The 25,252-nt window shown below is 39.9% G+C and overlaps 1 protein-coding gene across 4 annotated transcripts in view; it reads right to left on the reverse strand.

The window, feature by feature from the left end:
• Nucleotides 1–25,252, reverse strand: part of UBAP2 (ubiquitin associated protein 2) — a 141,848-nt gene that overhangs the window by 46,679 nt on the left and 69,917 nt on the right. For all 4 annotated transcript variants that reach the window (XM_047700161.1, XM_047700160.1, XM_047700159.1 and 1 more), the window contains 4 exons: nt 23,419–23,572; nt 22,061–22,138; nt 2,277–2,331; nt 460–563 (listed from right to left, as the gene is read on the reverse strand). In XM_047700161.1, coding sequence (XP_047556117.1) covers nt 460–563; nt 2,277–2,331; nt 22,061–22,138; nt 23,419–23,572 — 391 coding nt within the window. The remainder of the gene's footprint in view (nt 1–459; nt 564–2,276; nt 2,332–22,060; nt 22,139–23,418; nt 23,573–25,252) is intronic.

The following is a 25,252-nucleotide window of genomic DNA, read 5'->3' on the forward strand; positions in this document are numbered from 1 at the left end:
TAGCCATGAATTTCCAAAATGAAACTATCCAAAAACATCAGGCTACAGAAAAAAATCTGCAAAAGCAACTGATGCCCAAACTTACCTATCATCCACTACATTATGTGGCCAAACTTCTATCCACCATGAATGGTACTTTTCAGTAACAAGTCTTTCCCTGAGAACTTACATGTATCTCTGACACAATGAGATTTGAGTGTGATTTTATACTGACATACACAGATTAATTAAAGGCTCTCCCTCAGAGTATGGAAGGAAAAAAAAAACAAATACTTTATGGTCAATGAGATTTTTTTTTTTTTTTTCCAATTAGATTTTTTAAGTGAGACTTTGGAGGTAAGAACCAGCTAATACTCTCAGAGGTAGGACAGCAGCCTGTTTTTTCATTCTCCACAGGCACCACACCTTTGTATGTTAAAGACTCAAACATTAAAAACACATTAGACAACAGATACTTACCAGTTCCCTCATCTGCACCATTATGAGTAGCTTCCCAAACTACTGGCTTTGTAACGCACTCATCTACAGATGGAGAATCTGAATAGTCCGCAGGATTAAATGTCCTTGGGTTTGAAAAAAAAATAATTAAGGTAAATGCAACAATTGCCAAAGTCACAAGGTCAACCATACATCATCTTCCCCCACATCCAAAAAATACCCTGTCCTTTCTAAAAGCCATCTTAAGAAACTTCACACTCCTTCTCCTATTTAATTATGGCTATGTCTTCTGGCCATCAGGACGCAGATCTTCTGAAAAGCAGTGACTGACTAGGGACCTTCCATACACTCTTGTATGACGCCCTTATTTCCCTAAACTGCTGCCCTCTGCATCCTGAAACAGAGAAGCACAACCATAATTGTATTAGGAAGCATAAGGACTCTAATGAAAAGCTCCCTTAAAAACTAAGGCCAGACTTCAACAGTCTTTTCTTCCCAAGTAAGAAGCTAGATTCTTTTAGTACATCTGAAGAAAATGTTCCGTTCAGGGTTTTTATTCCATTAAAATTCTAAACACCCATGATTAAGAAGTCTAACTAAAATCAAATTAATACTATTTCTAAAATTTCAGAACACAATTTAAAATTTTTCTCAGATTTACTGAGATTATCATTGACGAAGAAAAAAAATCACTAAAGAATATTTTTGAAAGTAAACCACAAAATCTACTAAATAGTCTAAAGCGACTGGGCTGGGCACATACAGTATGTTAAAGTGTTCCAGCAAGTCTGCACCCTATGTATTCATCCTTCCTTCATCCACAATGACCTCATTCAAGAAACAGAAATGGCGGGGTGCCTGGGTAGCTCAGTGGGTTAAAGCCTCTGCCTTCGGCTCAGGTCATGATCCCAGAGGCCTGGGATCGAGCCCCACGTGGGGCTCTCTGCTCCGCGGGGAGCCTGCTTCCTCCTCTCTCTCTCTCTCTCTGCCTGCCTCTCTGTCTACTTGTTATTTCTCTCTCTCTGTCAAATAAATAAGATCCTTAAAAAAAAAAAAAAAGAAAAAGAAAAGAAAGAAACAGAAATGGCCAGAGATATCACTAAGTCAGCAAACACCTCCCATTCCCCCAAAGCTGCTCTGGAGCTAGGGAAGAGACAAAAGGGTTTTGCTAGAACCAATTCCCTTCCTTTCTTGACTGTCATATACAGATGGCTTCTACAAGAAGCTTAAAAACTTTACCTAAAATTCCAAGGGAAGCTAAAGTTTTAGAAGCAGCAAAAGGTAGAATAACCAGAAATTATGAATAAACAACAGATTACACTACCTACGGGGGCGGGGGGGGGGCTTCCACTTTTACATACATAAACATTGCATTTACTCACCATTCAAAGAAAATTAATGGATTTATCAACATAACTCTTAGGCAGTGGTCTTCAACTAGGGGTGATTGTGCACCTCCCTCCCAAGGAACATCTAACAATATCGGAAGACGTTTTTTGATCATTACAACTTGAGGAAGGGTTCTACTGACATCTAGTAGGGAGAGGCCAGGGATGTTGCTAAACATCCTATAATGTAAAGGATACTGCACCACTTCAAAAACCTATTATTAAATCTAAAATGTCAACAGAGCCAAGGACAGAAATTCTGCTCTAAAGTCCACTGTGATACTATTTTATTTGTACTATTTCACTTTTTCACTATTTCCTCTTTTTAATATAGAATTAACATCAGACTCACCAGGATAAATAAATTGGGTACAGGACAGAGGAAGAAAAACATTGGGAGTAATAACTAGAGAGGGTAATAACTATAAATATAGGATGGCTCAGACTTACCCCATGCCTTGGGTTGAGAATCTTCCTGCCCCTCTCCCTCTTCCACGTCCAAATCCTTAAAAACAAAATAGTACTGTTAAATAGTATTTATGTCCTACACAATCATAATTCTACCAACTTCATTCTCTTATGCACCCACCAAAACACCACTGTCATTGTGCCTAACAGCACCAACATTCCTACCCAGTGCACCCAATCTGCCGGTCCCTAATGACACAACTGTAAACACAGTTACTGATTTTAAAGGACAGAAGGGATTTAATTCTACTTGTATAGTACTCCTTGATATGCAGCAGCTTAATACAGGCAGCTTATATTACTAACTATTCAGGGGTGCCTGAGTGACTCAGTTGGTTAAGCATCCTACTCTTGGTTTCCGCTCAGGTAATAATCTCAGAGTTGTGGGATCAAGCCCCGCGTCAGTTCTGTGCTCAGCACAGAGTCAGGTTATCTCTCCCCCGCTGCTCCTCACCCTGCAACCCACCTTCCAGGCTTGCGCATGCACACACACACTCTCCCTCAAATATGTAAAATCTTAAAAAAAGGAAAAAGACCATTTTATTCAGCAACTCTCCAGTTTTTCTTAACATCCCAAGCTGTGGACTAAAGAAATAAATGCAAGAGCTATAACTATACAACTCTTGGAGAAAATATAGCACAAAAACTTCATGACACTGAATCTATAATGGTTTTTTACAACAGGATACCAAAGATACAGTCAAAACAAACAGACATTACATTCGTGCATCAAAGACATCTACAGGTGCCCCTGGGTGGCTCAGTCAGTTAAGTGTCTGCCTTCAGCTCAGGTCACCATCTCAGGGTACTGGGATGGAGCCCCACATAGGGCTCCCTGCTCAGCGGGGACTCTGCCTCTCCTTCTGCCCCTCCCCACCCCCACTCATGCTCCCTACCTCTCTCACAAATAAATAAAATCTTCGGGAAAGAAAAAAAGGACCCTATATCAGAGTGCCAGCTAGCTCAGTCAGTAGAGCATACAACTCTCGATCCTGGGGTTTTAAGTTAGAGTCCCATGCTGGGTGTACATATTACTTAAAAATAAAATCTTTAAAAAAAAAAAAAAGAAAAAAAAGATGAGGTATCTGCGTTGCTCGCTCACTCATATGAACTATACTGTATGTGAATTCTATCTCAAGAAGTTATTTTTGCTCTAAAGTTACCAAGAAAGAAAGCAGGAGAAAAAACACAACTGCTCTTGATAGGTGGACTCATGCATACCCTTTGTAAGAAAAGAAAATTCATTTCAAATTCACACAAGTGCCAAAAGGCACTTATGGTAGTTAAATATTAAGAAAACAGTGGCAAGATCTTAAAGGGGGATGCTGCTCAGAAGTTATTAAACAAACCTGGAATACTTGAGCCAAAAAGCAAGCTGTTCATGAGAAAAAGAAAAAGGAATTTATAAAAGAAACACGTAGCCTTGGCAAAAATTCAAGAAATCTTACAAGTACCCTGGAAAAAGTCTGTTATCAACTGCATATCTGTCTCCAAAGATCAAAAGCTGCACCAAGTACTGACCACAAACATGCCAAATAGCCTAAGCAGATATTTATTTTATTTATTTATTTATTTTTAAAAATATTTTTGTTTATTTATTTGACAGACAGATCACAAGTAGGCAGAGAGGCAGGCAGAGAGAGACAGGAGGAAGCAGGCTCCCTGCTGAGCAGAGCCCGATGCAGCACTCGATCCCAGGACCCTGAGATCATGACCTGAGCCTAAGGCAGAGGCTTTAACCCACTGAGCCACTCAGGCACCCCTAAGTAGATTTTAAAAGTCAAATCCATTATTCCCAGAAATTTTTGCAAGATAACAAAATTGTTTTTTCCTATTTACCTGGCTAGTAACACTACCGGTAACATTGTTTTCTGTGTATATATGATTTCCCTACACTGTTATCTGGTACAAACAGCTATTTCTGTCTAATAGCTCATAATAAAGATTTGTGGTCTTTTAATTAAAACAAAAACAAAAACACAAGACTAAAGAATATTATCAAAAAGAATAAACCAATATTAGGATACATGCTATCTTTTCCCAAGAGGTCTCTCTAGGGACTCTGTATCACATCTTTGTTGAATGCTCAAGTTTTCAGTTGTTTAATATTTAGGTTTTTTACCCTGAGAGCCTGAACAGAAAAGTTGCTCATTTCCTTTGAAAAAGCCTTAACACAGAAAACAGGCAATAGCCTTTAGTGGAGGCAGACCCTAACTGCAGACATTCCCCACCTCCCCAGTACCCAACATGTGTGACCTAAATAAAAGCAAGGAGGGACAGTGATCCTAATCTAAGATGACAGAAAGCAATCCCTTTCCCTCATTCCCGTAAGACTATATGGAGAACTTTGCTAACAGCCAAATGTGCCAGAAACTGTGTCATCTTGAATTTATTACTGCACACTCTGAGTCATGACATGAAACATCTCTAAGGTCCTAACTAGTTCTAAGGCTTTTTTGTATAGACAAAAATTTCCCAATTTTCATGACTGGTTCAATGATAAATACAGTTGTCATGTTGACTATGAGCTGCCTCCATGCCCAGAGAACTATTCAGTCCATACCAAAAGCAGGGCATCTCTGGGGCTTGCCTGACTCAGAGACTTGGGAGTCAAGCAAGTTCTGCCTTTCTGTCCCTAGATTAGAGTATATTCTCAGACAGCAATATGCCTTTCCAACCTCCAAGCAGCATAAACAAGTTAAATGATAATAGCAAAATCTCTCTGGGATTCAGTGAGGAATAAAGCTTAGAATCCACCCTCATATCACATATATTAGCTTGTCCTTAGCAAAGAAGTCTGATTCTAAATGTGTTATGGAGACACCTGGGTGGCTCAGTCATTTGACCGGCAGACTTGATTTTGGCTCAGGTCATCAGGATTCTGAGACTGAGCCCCAGTCAAGCTCTGTACTCATAAAAGGGAGTCTCCTTGAGCTTCTCTCTCCCTCTCCCTCTGCAAGCTCCCTGTCCCCGCCCCCACCCCCCCACACCCTGCTCCCAGCATTCTGTGCTGAGCGCAGAGCCAGACATGGTGCTCAATCCCATGACCCTGAGACCATGATCTGAGTGGAAATCAAGACCCACCCAGGCACCACAATAACTAAATCGTTCTAAAAATAACAAATAAAGGTATTACACTAAATGTTTCAGGAATTAATGGACTCTAAAACTAGTATATAAAGAGTGATTTTTTTTCTTAAAGGATATTTAAGAAATACTCTGAGCTGACTGTCCAACCCCTTGGTGCTGCTCCCCACTCTGCCACTAGTTGAAGGTGTTAGTACACCTTCATACCCTAGATGCCATGCATCCTGCTTGGCAGGGAGTGATTGGGTTCCATCTCCTCCTCCATGAAAAGAGACCCCCTGCCGCCTTTGGACTGAGTAAGCTTCCCCTTTTGTGGTGACAATTTTATTTTTTTTTATTTTACTTAAAATCAATTAATTAACACATAGTTTATTATTGGTTTCTGAGGGAGAGGTCAGTGATTCATCAATCTTATATAATACCCAGTGCTCATGACATAACGTGCCCTCTTTCATGCCTATCACCCAGTTACCCCATCCCTCCACCTACCACCCCTCCAGCAACCTTCAGTTTGTTTCCTATAGTTGTCTCATATGATCTATAGCCTTCTCTGATTTGATATTTTATGTTTCCCTCCCTTCCCTTGTGGAGACAATTTTTTTTTAAATATTTATTTATTTGACAGAGATATCACAAGTAAGCAGAGAGGCAGGCAGAAAGAGAGGGGAAAGCAGGCTCCCTGCTGAGCAGAGTGCCCGATGTGGGGCTCGATCCCAGGACCCTGAGACCATGACCTGAGCCGAAGGCAGAGGCTTAACCCACTGAGCCACCCAGGTGCCCCCCTTGTGGAGACAATTTTAGAAATTCCCACATAGGGTGTACCTGGGTGACTCAGTTGTTTAGGTAACTGCCTTTGGCTCAGGTCATGATCTCAAGAGTTCTGGGATCAAGTCCCACATGCAATTCCCACATGCAACTCCCTGCTCAGCAGGGAAGTCTGCTACTCCCTCTCCCTCTGTTCCTCCCCCAACCCTTGCTTAGTTCTCTCAAATAAATCTTTAGGAAAAAAAAAAATTCCCCAACTGGAAGATAATTTCTCCTAAGCCCCATTACAGGCAGGGTTGTTCAGGATGGTTCAAGGAAAAACCCCAATTCAAATTAGCTAATGCAAGAGAGGCAAAATTAGTTTTATATAACTGGGGCAGTTTGAGGGATAGGCATTCCTGAATCCAGGGACAGAAAACACATATAAAAAAGGATATTTATATAGTCTCAGTACTCCCCTCAGAAAGTATTTATTAATTACAAAGTGCAGGGTAGTAACTTCAAGGAGAAATTGAGCATAAACTACTGTTCTTAAATAAGAAATCAAAACTAACAACACTAGCAATGGGATAAACCTTTATCATGTGCCCTCTAATGTGATCCACATTTTGTGGTATTCCTGTCAAAAATAAGTAACAGGTTAACTATACTGGCATTAAAATAAAATTTAAAAACACCAAATAACATCAATGTATTCATGAAGCTTCTCAGACTGATATTAAAGGACATTCTACAAGACAGTCCATATGCTTCAAAAGCATTAACGCCATGAAATACCAAGATTATTCCAGACTAATGAACTATTTTAGATTGAATGACACTAAAGAGACATGAGAGCCAAGATTTTTTTTTTATTTATTCATTTGACAGATCACAAACAGGCAGAGCCAAATACAATGTGTGATACTGGACTGGATCCTAGACCAGAATACTTTTTTGCTATAAAGAACATTACAGGATAACTTTTCAGCAAGGCCTGTAAATTGCATCAATAGTAATTTCCTGTTTTTATCACTGTAAGATACCTCCATGAGAGAATTTTTTTTCCCCCTTAGGAGATATACACTAAAATATTAAGGGGTAAAATGGTATTATGTTGGAATTTATAAAAAAGGTTTCGGAAAAGAAAAAAACAAGAATATATGTATATACATATATGTGTGTGTGTGTATATATATATATATAAAACAATGAAAAAATAGTAAAACATCAAAATTCAGGAAATCTGAGTACTCATTACACAATTCTATATACTTTATTTCAAGGTAAAATGTTAAAGCTGCACCCTGAGCACTTCTGTGTATATTTTCATATTCCAATAAGTAGTTTTTAATTCTGTTAAAAAAAAAAAATCCAAGTTGTTTTCCATATTTACATTAGCTGCTCCTTCTACACAGAATATTACTACTCAGATTTTCACATGGCTTTATTCCTCCTCAGCAACCTCCTCGGGTCACTCAATCTAAAGATGACTCTACTGGATGACTAGCTGGCTTAGCCGGTAGAGCATAAGATTCCTGATCTAGGAGTTTTGAGTTCAAGCCCCACATTGGGTGTACAGATTTGTTACTAAAAGAAATTAAAAACAAACAGAAGTAATAATGAAGAAGACCCCACTGACAGCTGATCACCAATCATTTTCTTAAGTCAAACAGTGATTTTACTTGACTGTCTCTTCTCCTTCCCACCCCATATGTAAGGGACCATGCCTTACTCCCATCATTATCTGCAACAATAAAACAGGTATTTAAATATTAGTTGTTGCAGCACCAAAGAAATAAAAAACAATTATTAAGAACATATTATGAGCAACTATATGTAACAAATTAGATAATCTGGAAGAAATGGATGCATTCCTAGAGACATATAAACTACCAAAACTAAAGCAGGAAGAAACAGAAACCCTGAACAGACCCATAACCAACAAGGAAACTGAAGCAGTAATCAAAAATCTCCCAACAGGGCGCCTGGGTGGCTCAGTGGGTTAAGCCTCTGCCTTCGGCTCAGGATATGATCTCAGGGTTCTGGGATCGAGTCCCACATCGGGCTCTCTGCTCCTCAGGGAGCCTGCTTCCTCCTCTCTCTCTCTGCCTGCCTCTCTGCCTACTTGTGATCTCTGTCTGTCAAATAAATAAATAAAATCTTTAAAAAAAAAAAAAAATCTCCCAACGAACAATAGTCCAGGGCCAGCTGGCTTCCCAAGGGAATTCTACCAAACATTTAAAGAAGAATACATAGCTCTTCTTCTGAAACTGTTCCCCCTCAAAACAAACCAGAAATGGAAGGAAAACTTCCAGACTCTTTTTATGAGACCAGCATTACCTTGATCCCAAAAGCAGACAAAGCCCTCACCAAAAAGGATAATTATCACTATCAATTATCAACATCACTGATAAACATGGATGAAAACATTCTCAACAAGGGGTGCCTAGGTGGCTCAGTGGTTAAGCCTCTGCCTTCAGCCGGGTCATGATCTCAGGGTCCAGGGATCAAGCCCCGTGTCAGGCTCTCTGCTCAGCAGTGAGCCTGCTTCCCCTCTCTCTCTGCCTGCCTCTCTGCCTACAATCTCTGTCAAATAAATAAAACCTTAAAAAAAATTTTTTTTTTCTCAACAAAATACTAGCAAATAGAATCCAACAGTACATTAAAAGGATTATTAACCACTACCAAGTAGGATTTATTCCTGGGCTACAAGGTTGGTTGAACACCCATAAATCAATCAGTATGGTACACTACATTAAAGAAGGACAAGAACCATGAGATACTCTAAACAGATGCAGAAAAAGCACTGGACAAAGTACAGCATCCTTTCTTGATTAAAACTCTTCACAGTGCTGGGATAGAGAGTCCATACCTAAATATCATAAAAGCCATCTAAGAAAAACCCACAGTGAGTATCATTCTCAATGGGGAAAAACGGAGAGCTTTTTCCCTAAGGTCAGGAACATGGCAGGGATGTCCACTATTGCTACTGCTATTCAACATAGTACTAGAAGTCCTAGCCTCAGCAATCAGACAACAAAAAGAAATAAAAGGCATCCAAATCAGCAAAGCAGAAGTCAAACTCTCACTCACTGCAAATCACATGATACTTTATGTGGAAAACCCAAAAGACTACACCCCAAAATTGCAAGAACTCATACACACAGGAATTCAGTAAAGTGGGAGGATATAAAATCAATGCACAGAAATCAGTTCCATTTCTATAGACCCAGCAATGAGACAGGAGAACGAAAATTAAGGAGCTAACCCCATTTACATTTACACCCAAGATTGTAAGACATCTACGAATAAATCTAACCCAAGAGGCAAATGATGTGCCTCAGAAAACTATAGACTACCCATGAAAGAAACTGAGGAAGACACAAAGAAATGGGAAAACATTTCACGCTCATGGATTGGAAGAACAAATATTGTTAAAATATCTATGCTGCCTAGAGCTGTCTACACATTTAATGCAATCTCTTTCAAAATACCATCAACTTTTTTCACAGAAATGGAACAAATAATCTTAAAATTTGTATGAAACCAGAAAAGACCCCAAATAGCCACAGGAAGGTTGAAAAAGAAAACCAGAGCTGGTGGCATCACAATTCTGGACTTCAGGCTCTATTACAAAGCTGTAATCATCAAGACGGAATGGTAGTGGCACAAAAACAGACACATAGATCAAGGGAACAGAAGAGAGAACCAAGAAATTAATCCTCAACTCTATAGTCAACTAATCTTCGACAAACCAGGAAAGAATATCCAATGGAAAAAAGTCTCTTCAACAAATGGGTGTTGGGAAAATTGGACAACCACATGCAAAACAATGAAACTGGACCATTTCCTTATACCATACACAAAAATAGACTCAAAATGGATGAAAGACCTAATGTGAGACAGAAATCCATCAAAATCCTTGAGGAGAATATAGGCAGCAACCTCTTCCACCTTGGCCGCAGCAACTTCTTCCTAAAGACATTGCCAAAGGCAAGGGAAGCAAGGGCAAAAATAAACTATTGGGACCTAATCAAGATAAAAAGCTTTTGCACAGCAAAGGAAACAGTCAACAAAACCAAAGACAGGGGTGCCTGGGTGGCTCAGGTCATGGTCCCAGGGTCCTGGGATCGAGCCCCATGTAGGGCTCTCTGCTCAGCGGGGAGCCTGCTTCCTCCTCCCTCTCTCTCTGCGTCCTTGTGATCTCTGTCCATAAAAAACAAACAAACAAAAACAAAACAAACAAAAAAAGACAACCAACAGAATGGGAGAAGGTATTTGCACGTAACATGTCAGATAAAGGGCTAGTATCCAAAACCTATGAAGAACTTACCAAATTCAACACCCAAGGAACAAATAATCTAATCAAGAAATGGGTAGAAGACATGAACAGACATTTCTGCAAAGAAGACATACAAATGGCCAACAGACACATGAAAAAGTGCTCAATATCACTCAACATCAGGGAAATACAAATCAAAACCACAATGAAATACCATTTCACACTAGCAAGAATGGCTAAAATTAACAAGTCAGTAAATGGCCCAGTGAGAATGGCTAAAATTAACAAGTCAGTAAAGGACAGATGTTGTTGGTAAGGATGTGGAGAAAGGAGAACCCTCCTACACTGTTGGTGGGAACGCAAGCTGGTGCAGCCACTCTGGGAACAGTAATGGAGGTTCCTCAAAAAGTTGAAAATAGAGCTACCCTATGACCCAGCAATTGCATTACTGGGTATTTACCCCAAAGCTACAAATATAGTGATCTGAAGAGGCACATGCACCCCAACGTTTATAGCAGCTATGTCCACAACAGCCAAACTATGGAAAGAGCCCAGATGTCCACTGACGAATGGATAAAGATGTGGTGTGTAGGGGGAAAAAAAAGATGTGGTGTGTGTATGTATATACATGTGTGTGGGGAATATATACACACATGTATACACACACATGTATACACATGTGTGTATACACACACACACACGTATATACATACACACACAAGTTCAAGCCCCACATAGGGCACAGAGCTTACTTTAAAAATAAATGAATGAGGGACGCCTGGGTGGCTCAGTTGGTTAAGCAGCTGCCTTCGGCTCAGGTCATGATCCCAGCGTCCTGGGATCGAGTCCCACATCAGGCTCCTTGCTTGGCGGGGAGCCTGCTTCTGCCTCTGCCTCTGCCTGCCATTCTGTCTGCCTGTGCTCGCTCGCTCTCCTCTCTCTCTGACAAATAAATAAAAATTTAAAAAAAAAAAAAAATGAATGAGGGGCGCCTGGGTGGCTCAGTGGGTTAAAGCCTCTGCCTTCGGCTCAGGTCATGATCCCAGGTTCCTGGGATCCAGCCCCGCATCAGGCTCTCTGCTCAGCAGGGAGTCTGCTTCCTCCTCTCTCTCTCTGCCTGCCTCTCTGCCTACTTGTGATCTATCTCTGTCCATCAAATAAATAAAATTTCTTCTAAATAAATAAATAAATAAGTGAATAAAATACATAAATATACTAATACAGACTCCAAAAAATACTGGCTATATATGCTATTCCCTATGAAACAATAAATTCCTCTCTACTTATCTCTTGCCTGCTTTTCAGAGTGGTTGGAAAAACACATTTTAGTTACTCCCTCATCCTGTGAATATAAATGGCTAATACCAACAAGGAACATTCCTTGAAATGTAGTTCCAGAAGTCCTAGGAAAGGTCAGCAGGACTGTCAACCTTTTACCACTGATAAGCTATTAAAGGGCCTGCTGATAAACATCGCTTGCCTGACATTTCAGTAATTCAGCTTTAACCAAAATCCTTGGCCAAGTTTTATTTATGTGAGAGAGAGAGAGAGAGCAGGGGAGCGCACCATGAGCAGGTGAAGGAGCAGAGGGAGAAGCTGACTTCCTGCTGAGCAGGGAGCCCGATGTAGGACTTAATCCCAGGACCCTGAGACCACGACCATGACCCGAAGGCAGATGCTTAACCAAATGATCCAGCCAGGTGCCCCTCCAATACCTAAAAATCTTACAAAAACAACAAACCCACTCTATAAGAATAATTTTCCAGGAGATTCGAGTCACATCTGGCTGCTCTTCATTTTTGTATAAACATACTACCTAGTGAGGTCAGCTAATGTAGCCAAGAACAAAGGCCAAAAAAAAAAAAGTTTGGTTTCATTAGGTGGTTTTATATCTACCTATTGTGAAAGACTTTGACCAGGAAAATTAAATTTAAATTCTTCTACACACACACTTCATTCACATGGACTGTATTTTTTATTATTTGCATTCTGTTCTTATTCACTGTTAAATTTACCAACCAATGGGGAAAACTGTATGAATAATCACCAAACAGTCCAAAAAAGAACATGAAGATGTGCAGTTATGATTAAGTAAAATTTTATGGTGATTTTACTTGGTCTGTGAAGTTTTGTTTACTTCAGTTTTATCTGCCTAAATAAAACCAAAGTAAATATATCAACTCTACCTCAAGGTAATAAAACTAACCAATCCTACTCCCACATACACTCCCTGCTTTCCAACTCACTGGCTGTTCCCTAGGATGTGTTTTTATAACAATAAATCTGTTCAAGTTGTAACAAGAGTCAGCATTCAATCAGCCTTTTATTTTTAAATATGTCCCTAAGCAACCAATCAAGCCAAGTTCTCAGACTTGATTTTTACTCTCAAAGGACCAAACTAAGGGTTCCAGTGTGCCACAGAGGGAATTCAGTCATGAATATCTGATCATTTCTTTAAGAAGCACATTAATTCCAGGGGAAGCATCTCAAAGATCAAATACTCTGGAAAAGAGAAACTTCTCCCAGATAAGACACCCCAGCCTTTCTGTATTCCTGAAACCTTCAAAGGAATTTCCAATCATCTTCTAATTAAAACAGGGTGGTATGGAATAATCAGACACAAAACATTGGTATTACACTATTTGAGTACCCTGACCCATAAGCATAGTAAAGTTTAGTAGTCAAAAACCTCATTCTGGGGGCGCCTGGGTGGCTCAGTGGGTTGAGCCGCTGCCTTCGGCTCAGGTCGTGATCTCCGAGTCCTGGGATCGAGCCCCGCGTCGGGCTCTCTGCTCAGCGGGGAGCCTGCTTCCTTCTCTCTCTCTGCCTGCCTCTCTGCCTGCTTGTGATCTCGCTGTCAAATAAATAAATAAAATTTAAAAAAAAAAAAAAAAAAAAAAAAAAACCTCATTCTGGGGACGCCTAAGTGGCTCAGTAGGTTAAGCGACTGCCTTCGGCTTGGGTCAAGATCCCAGGGTCCTGGATCAAGTACCACATCGGGCTCCTTGCTCAGCAGGAAGCCTGCTTCTCTCTCGGCCTCTGCCTGCCACTCTGCCTGCTTGTGTGCACGTGCTCTCTCGCTCTCTGATAAATAGATATATAAATATCTTTAAACAAAACAAAACAAACAAAAAAAACTCATTCTGTTCTTTTTGTTCTTCTATATTCCTTCTCTCCCAGGATGGGTATTTCAAGACACTAAAAAAACAGGAGTAGAGATGCCACTTACCTTCCTCACCATCCTTCTAACCTCACTGTGACAATGGTAAACTGGGGCTTTCTCCATAAAAACTTATTCCTAAATATATACTATACTAACAAGCAGTTCCAGCTTCTCAAACACAGAATTACAATTTTTACTGATTATTACATGCCACATGATAAAAAACTTTACCCAAAATACTCCACATCTCACATATTAACATGATCTTCCATCTAAATTCAGGATTTAGTCAGTATCATTCAGGAGAACTCCCAGTCTTATATATAGTAGATATTTAATACCTACCAGCTAAATTCCACATTTTGTACACAAACCACAGTATTATTTGATGGCCAAATTACCTCTGACCAGTCACCATTTATATAGTCCCAAACATTCTGACACCAAAATGCAAAGACTAGGACACTGAAGAAAGTGGCCCAGCACAACTGCTACTTCCTTCTTCCAAAGAGGCTACTGTTTTCTCACAAATAACACACAACTCACAAGATGCTTCTCTTCAAACTTTTAAACAGAATACAGAAAATCTACTTGTTTTGGGCGCCTGGGTGGCTCAGTGGGTTAAGCCGCTGCCTTCGGCTCAGGTCATGATCTCAGGGTCCTGGGATTGAGTCCCGCATCGGGCTCTCTGCTCAGCAGGGAGCCTGCTTCCCTCTCTCTCTCTCTCTGCCTGCCTCTCTGTCTACTTGTGATCTCTCTCTGTCAAATAAATAAATAAAATCTTAAAAAAAAAAATCTACTTGTTTTAAGTATCACACTGACTCTTATTCCTCTGATTGTAGAGCAAACATTCAGTGAATGGTATGGAAACAACATAGAGAAAATTTAGTTTTACTTCATTTGCTATGGTTCATACTTATTATGCTATCTTTTCATTCTATCTTACTTTTTATACTATCAAATTCATAATATAAATTATCCCAAAACTTAGAGATTACCATATTAAATCTATGCTGTTTCATAGTATTTTTAAGCCAATACTATGCAGATAAGGCAAAAATTAAGGAAGAAAAGTTTCATTAGCAATTTGAACTTTTTTTCTTAAGATTTTATTTGAGAGAGAGAGCACATGAGTGGTGGGAAGGGTAAAGGGAAAGGGAGAAGCAGACTCCCCACTAAGCAGAGAGCCCAATGTGGGGCTCCATCCCAGAATCCTGAGATCATGACCTGAGCCAAAGTCAGATGCTTAACTGAGTCACCCAGGCACCCCACTTATTTGAAATGTTAGCAAATTTAATCACAAATGTACATCAGTATTCTAAGGGAGAGCCAACGGGAAGTCAGCAAGAGGAGCTCACAAGTATGGTCATAATCAAAGAATAAATGCAATGGAGATTTTAAAGAACTGTTTTAAGGGGCGCCTGGGTGGCTCAGTGGATTAAAGCCTCTGCCTTCGGCTCAGGTCATGATCCCAGAGTCCTGGGATCGAGCCCCGCATCGGGCTCTATGCTCAGCAGGAAGCCTGCTTCCTCCTCTCTCCTCTCTCTCTGCCTGCCTCTCTGCCTACTTGTGATCTCTGTCTGTCAAATAAATAAATAAAATCTTTTTTTTTTTTAAAGATTTTATTTATTTGACAGAGAGAAATCACAAGTAAGCAGAGAGGCAGGCAGAGAGAGAGGAGGAAGCAGGCTCCCTGCTGAGCAGAAAGCCCGATGTGTGGCTCGAACCCAGGACCTGGGATCATGACCTGAGCCGAAGGCAGCGGCTTAACCCACTGAGCCACCCAGGCGCCCCAATAAATAAAATCTTTAAAAAAAAAAAAAAAAACCTGTTTTTAAAGTATACACTTTATGGCATATACTTGTTTTTTAAGTATACCCTTAATATCTGCGTACTACCCAACAAACCAAAAATAACTGCAAAGGAAGAGAACAATGAACTGTTTTTTTTTTTTTTTATTTGTTTGCTTGTTTTTTAAGGTTTATTTATTTCAAGGATGCCTGGGTGGCTCAGTTGGTTAAGCATCTGCCTTCAGCTCTGGTCATGATCCCAGGGTCCTGGGATTGAGTCCTGCATCAGGCTCCCTGCTGAGAGCCTGCTTCTCCTTCTGCCTGCTGTTCCCCCAGTTTGTGCTCACACTTTCTCTCAAATAAATAAAATCTTTTAAAAAGGGGGAGGAGTACACCTGGGTGGCTCAGTGGCTTAAAGCCTCTGCCTTGAGGTCCTGATCCGAGGGTCCTGGGATAGAGCCCCACATCAGCCTATCTGCTTCGCGAGGAGCCTGCTTCCTCCTCTCTCTCTCTCTCTCTGCCTGCCTCTCTGCCTACTTGTGATCTCTGTCAAAAAAAACAAAAACAAAAAAACAAAAACAAAAAAAAAAACCTTTATAAAGATAAAAAAACACAGATTTATTTTGAGAGAGTAAGAGTGAGTGAGTGAGTGAGAGAGAGAGAGAGAGAGAAAGCAAGCATGCACAGAGGGAAAGGGAAAAGCCAACTCCCCACTGAGAAGGTGTTGGATTCTGGGATTAATCCCAGGACTGCTAACCAACTAAAGCACCCAGGCGCCCCCAATGAACTGTTTCTTTTCTTTTTTTTTTTTTTAAAGATTTTATTTAATTATTTGAAAGAGCATGAGAGCGGAGAAGGTCAGAGGGAAAAGCAGACTCCCCATGGAGCTGGGAGCCCAATGCAGGACTCGATCCTGGAACTCCGGGACTATGAACCGAGCCAAAGGCAGTCGCCCAGCCAACTAAGCCACCCAGGCACCCCCCCAACAAACTGCTTTAAAAGGCTAATTAAACAGACCATAAGAGAGTAAATTAAGACCTTAAAGGACTTACAACTAATCTTCTGGAAAGTGACATATTACATAAAACAAAAGACACATTTATCTCTTAAAGTAACAAACTATTTGTCCTGCACCACTATTAACTTACTATCAAACCATACTAATATTCATAAGCAAAATAATTGTGGTTTTGAGCATGTAGGATACTGAATATTTTACCCCTCTTGCCCTATGCTGGATGTCAAATACAAAGCAATTCAAAGAAATCTCCAGACAGACCACAATCCTTTCAAGAATGTATTCAAATATACTTAAATATAGGTGTTAGAAATTTTTTTTCAAAAAGTAAATTTTAAAGTTTATTTTTTAAACAGTTTTTTTTTTTTTTTAAAGATTTTTTATTTATTTATTTGTCAGAGAGAGAGAGGGAGAGAGAGCAAGCACAGGCAGACAGAATGGCAGGCAGAGGCAGAGGGAGAAGCAGGCTCCCTGATGAGCAAGGAGCCCGATGTGGGACTCGATCCCAGGACGCTGGGATCATGACCTGAGCCGAAGGCAGCTGCTTAACCAACTGAGCCACCCAGGCGTCCCTATTTTTTAAACAGTTTTATGTATTAATTTATTTGCGGTGGGGAGGGAAGCAGAGGGAGAGGGAGAAAGAATCTGAAGCTGACCCTCACTGAGCACAGAGGCTGATCAATGCAGGGCTTGATCCCACCACTGTGAGCCCATGACCTGAGCCAAAACTGTGAGTCAGACATTTAACCAACTGAGCTACCCAGGTGACCCAGAAACAGTAAAGTTAAACTGAAAAATCCTACACACAAAACAATTTATTTCTTTGAAAAAGTAAAGTTTAATTAAAATCATACATACAAAACAATGGTAACAAATTTTAACTCGGGGCAGCGGGGTCGCTCAGTTATGGAGATCCAGCCCCATCAGGCTCCGCACTGAACATGGCAACTTCTTGGGATTCTCTCTCTTCATCTGCACCCTGCTTGTGCTCTCATTCTCTTTCTCTCTCTTTCTCTCAAATAAATAAATAAATTATAACTCCTGTAAGTTAATATGTGGGGGTAGACCAGACTGATTTTTTTTTAAGTTGAACCTGATTTATAAAAGGTCAGTCTAAGTCCTTTACCACTACTTTACATCTTTCTTAAAAAGGATTAGGTATTGGGGTGCCTGACTGGCTCAGCCAGTAGAGCATGCGGCTCTTGATCTCACAGTTTTGAGTTCAAGGCCCATTTTGGGTGTAGAGTCACTTAAAAAATTGAATCTTAAAAAAGAAAAAAAAGGATGGGGGGGTGCCTGGGTGACTCAGTTGTTAGGTGTCTGCCTTCGGTTCAGGTGGTGATCCCAAGGCCCTGGGATCCAGCCCCATGTCAGGCCCCTTGCTCGACAGGAAGCCTGCTTCTCCCACTCCCCTGCTTGTGTTCCCTCTCTTGCTGTCTCTCTTTCTGTCAAAAAAAAAAAAAAAAAAAAAAACCAAAACAACAACAACAACAAAAAACAAAGGATCAGGTATTGAATTAGGGATTTTAAAGCAAGCCAGTATCATCATTCTATCAGATTTTACTTGCTTTGGATCCTTCAATCCAGAGTGTCTAACAACAGTTCCAAGCAGACATGGTTTCAGAGGACTCCCTAATTAAGCCTTTCCATCTTTTCAGAAAGAAAAGCAATTTATGTCTACCTCTAATACTCAAAAAACATAAAAATCAATCAATATGAGTCCTTGAAGGAAGGAAGGAGGCAAGAAGACAGATAACCAGCCTACTATCCACTGTGACACTCTCCCTTCCTTCCCTTCATCTCCCTGAAGAATGTGGGTTCCAGTGACATTTGGGTGGCTCAGTCAGTTAAGTGTCTGCCTTCAGTTCAGGTTATGATCCCAGGATCCTGGGACTGAGCCCCACATTGGGCTCCTTGCTCCACGAGGAGCCTGCTTCTCCCTCTCCTTTTGCCTGTTATTCCCCATGCTTGCGCTCACTCTGTCAAATAAAAAATAAAATCTTAAAGAAAAAAGACTCAGTTCTCTCATCTGTAAAATGAGAATACCACCAGCAGCAAAGACATCCTCAGAAGTTTTACTGGGAGATTAAAGGAAAATACATGTAAATTACAAGTAAAAGGCCTACTACACAATAAAGCGCTCACAGTAAATATCAACTATTATTAATTATTCCACTTTGGTCCAACTCACAAAGAGAAGAACATTCTGTAGATAGGCAACTCTAAAGACTTAGGTAAGGACCACAAAAACAGGCCTAGTTATAGCCCTCAACATTGGAGAGACCAAGCAAGGCCCAATGCTTTCCCTGAGCAAACTACTCTTGTCACAAAGAAAATAAAAAATGGAATTACACATACTGCAATCCTCATCTTGGAATTCCAAGAGAATTCTTTTTAAAATGAAACCATATGGGCATCTGAGTGGCTCAGTCTGTTGGGCAGCCAGCTCTTGATTTCAGCTCGGGGTTGTGGGATTGAGCCCCACATCATGCTCCATGCTCAGCGCTGACTCTGCTAGGGTTCTTTCCCTCTCCCTCTGCCCTACCCCCAGCCTGCTCGCATATGCTCTCATTCAAATAAATAAAAAAAATTTTAATGAAATTAAATTTAAAAAAAAAAATAAAAACTAAACCATAAAAACCAATAAGGGATTATGTTCAGAAATTCGGTTAACCTAAAACCTACTGATAAATAAACTCACTAAAAATGGACAACTCGGGGCGCCTGGGTGGCTCAGTGGGTTAAAGCCTCTGCCTTCGGCTCAGGTCGTGATCTCGGGGTCCTGGGATCAAGCCCCACATCGGGCTCTCTGCTCAGCGGGGAGCCTGCTTCCCCCTCTCTCTCTCTCTGCCTGCCTCTCTGCCTACTTGTGATCTCTGTCTGTCAAATAAATAAATAAAATCTTAAAAAAAAAAAATGGACAACTCATTCATTAACCTAAATACCACCAAAAAAATTAAAAGGAAAACATAAACACGTCTTTAGATGCAGTGCAATATAGAATACATAACCTCCTCTATGCTTACTTAAAAAACTGAGCTTGAATCAAATCTTTAAAGCTAACCTACATTTACAGTAGATAAGGGGGCTAAAGAAATAAACTAAATGACACCACAAGAAACAAAAAGATCAATGCATAATGTGAAACATGACATCCTAAAGGAAAAGTAACATGGTTTGGACAACAAATCAAAAATAAAGAGAAAAAAGGGAGGAACAAGTAAGTTAGAAGAATATACTTTAAAGAGAATCAAAATATGTAATGTATAAATATTGTTTCAATCCTGATTCAAAGAAATCCATGAAAAGACATTTTTTCAAATAATCAGGAAAATTTATACATGGGTTAAATGTTAGATGATACCAAAAGCTTACTATGAGTTTTTGAACTGCTAAAATAGCATTATGGTTATATATGAAAGTGTCTTACCTTTTTCAGAGGTGCTTACCATAGAAATTAGAGGTGAAGTTACCCAAAAAATCTACTTCAAAATATTTCTGCAGAGGGCGCCTGGGTGGCAGTGTGTTAAAGCCTCTGCCTTCAGCTCAGGTCATGATCCCAGGGTCCTGGGATCGGGCCCCACATCGGGCTCTCTGCTTAGCAGGGGGCCTGCTTCCTCCTCTCTCTCTCTCTCTCTGCCTCTGCCTACTTGTGATCTCTATCAAATAAATAAATAAAATCTTTAAAAATATATATATATTTCTGCAGAGAAGGTAGGAAAGAGATCTATAAAACCAACATGGCTGAAATCTTTAAGTGTTGTTAACTAAGAAGGAGGGGACATATGGTTCATCTGACTATTCTCCCCACTTTGTCTAAATTTGAAATTGATCATAATTTTAAAAGGCTAGAAAAGGACATTACAATTAAAATTGGTTAGATAGGGCGCCTGGGTGGCTCAGTGGGTTAAGCCGCTGCCTTCGGCTCAGGTCATGATCCCAGGTCCTGGGTTCGAGCCCCACATCGGGCTTTCTGCTCAGCAGGGAGCCTGCTTCCTCCTCTCTCTCTGCCTGCCTCTCTGCTTACTTGTGATTTCTCTCTGTCAAAATAAATAAATAAAATCTTTAAAAAAAAAAAAAAAAAAAAAAATTGGTTAGATAGGGGCCTGGGTGGCTTAGTTGGCTAGGCCTCTGCCTTTGGCTCAGGTCATGATCTCAGGGTCCTGGTATCTAGCCCTGTATCAGACTCTCTGATCACCAGGGAGCCTGCTTTTCACCCTCTCCTTCTGCCTGCTGCTCCTCCTGCTTGTATACTCATACACTCTCTCCCTCTCTCTGTCAAGTAAGTAATTTTAATCTTATTTTGCCTCTGCCTGGCAAATCAGTACATAGTTTTGCCTTCTCTAATCTCTGGATAACGTTTTACCTTTGGCATATGTAGTATTTTAGTAAATGATAATTGAATGAATGAACAGCCAATGGAGTTGGTAGTATGCATACTGCCTATGTTCTTTTTTAAATTTTAATTTTAGGTAATTAACATACAGTGCGCCTGCATTATTTCTATGCTTAATAATATTGCTAGTAAAGGGCGCCTGGGTGGGTAAGCGGGTTAAGCCTCTGCCTTCAGCTCAGGTCATGAGCTCAGGGTCCTGGGATCGAGACCCGTTAACGGGCTTTCTGTTCAGCGGGGAGCCTGCTTCCCCTCAAATAAATAAATAAAATCTTTTAAAATAATAATATTGCTGGTAAAAAAATTCTGCCACTATGAACTGTTCTGCAGAGAGCAGACACAACTGCACTTAATAATACATCAAAGAGGGGCACCTGGGTGGCTCAGTGGGTTAAGCCTCTGCCTTCAGCTCAGGTCATGGTCTCAGGATCCTGGGTTCGAGCCCTGCATCGGGCTCTCTGCTCAGCAGGGAGCCTGCTTCCTCCTCCCCCTCTGCCTGCCTGTCTGTCTACTTGTGATCTCTCTCTCTCTCTGTCAAATAGGTAAATAAAATCTTTAAAATAATAATAATAGTAATGATAATAATAAATCAGAGAGAGGCACCTGGCTGGCTTGGTCTGTAGAGCCTGAGACTCCTGTTCTTTGGGGTTATGAGGCTGTTCGTTCAAGCCCCACGTTAGGTGCAAAGATCGCTTAAAAATAAAATCTTAAAAAAGAAAAATGAAATAAAATGGATCAAACAAAAAGTTAAGGTAGCTCATCCACTGAACCAAAGCAGGATCTGTATATTACATCGTGTATCTTAATTTTATGACCTGAGAAAATTCAGTCACAACTCTGAAGTATATGAAATTATATTATTAAAGTGGCTTAATGACATCCCACGTTCATAAATGTTAAAAAATGATCACTAAAAAAAAATACTGGGGGATAAGAAAGAGCTAATGAATGGGCAAATACTTTTCATTTTAAAGCCAGTATCATATGGGTAAAACACAACTATTAAAGTCCAACAGAGAAGAATTTAATGACTATTTGATCAGAGCTTCAAGTTTTAAATTATTCATTAAAAGGCCTTTCTCAGCTTGGGTGAAACCAACCAGTAAGTTTTCTCAAAATTACATAAACCCAAACATTTCATTCATAGCCATCAGTGAACAAATGCAAAGACTGCAGATCAGTTCTTCTCCCAGAGCACACTGCCAGGCCTTGATGAAGGAGGTACACCAACAGCCTGCCTCCTCCTTCCAATCACAAGCATCTCCTTCCCCCTTATTCTGTCTTACCTCTGCCACGAGCTCGCTTGCCACGGTCTGAAGGCTTGTCCCCTTGACTGCAATCAATACCATTCTCCTCGCCTCTAACTACGGAAGAAAAGAGCACCTCTTGTACATCACTGTACATAAGAGCTATCAAAGGCAAGGACAAAAAGGCTATTTTTAAAAAGGCTAAAACTTAACGAGAGGGATCAGAAAACAGTAAAAACAAAACCAAATAAAAGTGACTCAAAAACTGACAGCACATCTTGCTTAATTTGTAGATGAAAATTCTGTAAGGAAATTAAAACTTGGTACCACTTTTTTCTTCCTTCTAGTTGGACTTGCCCTTCCCTAAAGCAAGTTTGCTTCAAAAAAACATTTGTTCTGCAGCTATGTGTAATACACAACAAAACTGGCTCACTAGTTAGGTTCAAAGCCTAGAAAGGCCTAGAGCAGCAAAACAGCAATACCAAGGAAATAATGAGTTGCTGAAAAAATTAGTGTGGGAGACAGGTTTTCCTAAGATGCTATCTAGTACATGACAGCAGAGTCTTGTCTTCTCCTCACCCCTACACTGGCATTAATGACTCCATATAATACCTAAATTCTGAGCACAGACTGGTCTCCTCATCTCTCTAAGGGCCTAACTGCCACGGCCACTCCATTTAAATTTGCCAAACTCCTCCCTAAAATCACCATCTTGCTGCCTCTGTTTTTCCCCACAACATAATTTCCACATATAACATTAAAATATCTTATTACTGCAAAACATAGTACTTCTCTTACTTATTGTCAAATCTCATTCTACCTTCATTAAAAGTTTCAGGAAAGCAAAGATTTGTTTTATTCATTGCTCTATTAGAGGACCTGCCACATAGTAGGTACTCAGTAAACATCTGTAGAATAAATAAACTAGCAAAAGTCCCTAAGACAGTATGTCTGCCCAGAAGGTAGTGTATAGATAATGATGCCAAAATATGGGTCAAATGAAAGGACTGAGAAAAATCTTCCCCTATTTGACAATCTCCCTCTTATACTAATCCTTACCTATTACAATGAGTATCCATTAAGTGGGAAGAATAAACAGCATTATATATCAGTGAATGAAAACCTCACTTTAAAATTAGAGGGTATACTTGATACATAACAGAAGGCAGTCTTAAGACACACAATACACTATCTACACCCCAGGTAAATGCTAATATGAAATTGCATCAGTTACAGTTCTAATAAACTATTCAGTTAGCTCATTATTAAGTGTTACCTATAATAACAAACATTGCATTGAGGAACTAGATTTATGGGCATTCGTTGGACTACTCTTTCAGCTTTTCAGTGTGCATAAAAATTTTCATAAAAAAAATTCTGAGGAGAAATGTACTTACACTCCCTCCCGCGATTGCCACCTCTTCCTTTCCGGTTGTTGTTTCCACGTCCACGATTTATTTCTCTCTCACTTCTCTTCTCTCTATTCTCTTTGTTTTCTGAACTTTCTTTTCCAAAATTCTTCTTCTTTCCCCCTACAGTCTCCCATGAAGTCTACCAAAAACAAGAGTGGCCAGAGTTGTCATTCAAAGTTGTCATTCAAAGTGTATACAATTATCAAGGATATGTGCATATTCCTTCCAGACCTAATAACCCATGCCCTGCAGCTCATTTGCCTACCATTTTAATTCTTATCCGTATCTTTCTACTTTCTGATGAAAAAGACAGCAAACCTCTGGCTAAGCTCCTGTTGCCATATACAGCACAAAAGAGTACAGCAACTAACTGAATTAACAACACACTGTATGTTGTTCCACCAGAGCCTTTTCCTATGCTGATTTAAAAATAAAGGTCATTTCCCCAAGACTACACCACCTCCACCTAAGCAAAGGCTTTAAACCTATGAATATGTAAGTTAGCTCAAAGAATACAAAATTACATTGAAATGCTTTCCTAAAACCTCAGGAATAACTTGCTCTATTCAGTTAACCAAAGTAACAATCCAAAAAAATTTAAAGGTAGGCAAATAAATTTGGGTTTGGTTTTGTTTTTTTAAACTAAGTACCCAGGGGCGCCTAGGTGGCTCAGTGGGTTAAGCCACTGCCTTCAGCTCAGGTCATGATCTCAGAGTCCTGGGATCGAGCCCCGCATCGGGCTCTCTGCTCAGCAGGGAGCCTGCTTCCTGCTCTCTCTCTGCCTGCCTCTCTGCCTGCTTGTGATCTCTCTGTCAAATAAATAAATAAAATCTTAAAAAATAAAAAATAAAAAATAAAAATAAAAAATAAACTAAGTACCCAAAATTTCAACCACAAAGATGTGTTTCAGGGGCACCTGCATGGCTCAGTCATTAAGCATCTGCCTTCGCCTCAGGTCACGATCTCAGGCTCCCAGGATCAACCCCACCCCCCCCACCCCCCCCCACCCCCCCCCACCCCCCGCATTGGCGGGGAAGGGTCCCTGCTGAGCAGGAAGCCTGCTTCTCCCTCTACTCTGCTTGTGTTCCCTCTCTCGCTGTCAAATAAATAAATAAAAATATTTTTAAAAAATAAATAAAAAGATGTGTTTCTAATAAGAAGTCAAATAATTTATATAACCTCCCTTCGCTGCCTCTCCTCTAATGGTAATTGAAATCATAATTATATATACATACATACATATATATATATATATATATATATATATATATAAATTGCTGAGAAAAGAACACTTCATCCTTGTAAAAATAAGTGGTATTAGGATATCAATAAAGTTACATTTCTGAGAAATCCCCAAACTGGCCCATTTGTTTCTGTTTACTTTGTCATCATCTACCTCATTTCACAAGAGATTTGAAGTGATTCAATCCCAAAATAAGAGCAAGAACTATTTTAAGCTTAAAAAAAATCTTAGGAACAAAAAGGAAATTACTAATATTGTATATCCAAATCAACATAAGCACTAGAAACTAATAAACTAAAATTAAAGAAACATAGCTGAATTACTTTCAAAACAGTGGAGGCCAGATTTAGAACGCTTTTGTGGCAAGAATTTTTTTGACATCTACAAACCTCTACTGAACCCATGTATTTAGTTACAGATAAAATCATAAGATGTGAAAAAAATAAAAATTAAAACAAGTTATTTTCCAACTTTAAGCTTTGATCTATATTTTTTAAAAATCAGCAATTGGCAGTTACGCAGAATAATCTGGCATATTCACTTCTGGTGAATACCCATCTAATCTAATCTTCCTAC

Source organism: Lutra lutra, chromosome 13, assembly GCF_902655055.1.
Source record: "Lutra lutra chromosome 13, mLutLut1.2, whole genome shotgun sequence".
NCBI lineage: Eukaryota > Metazoa > Chordata > Mammalia > Carnivora > Mustelidae > Lutra > Lutra lutra.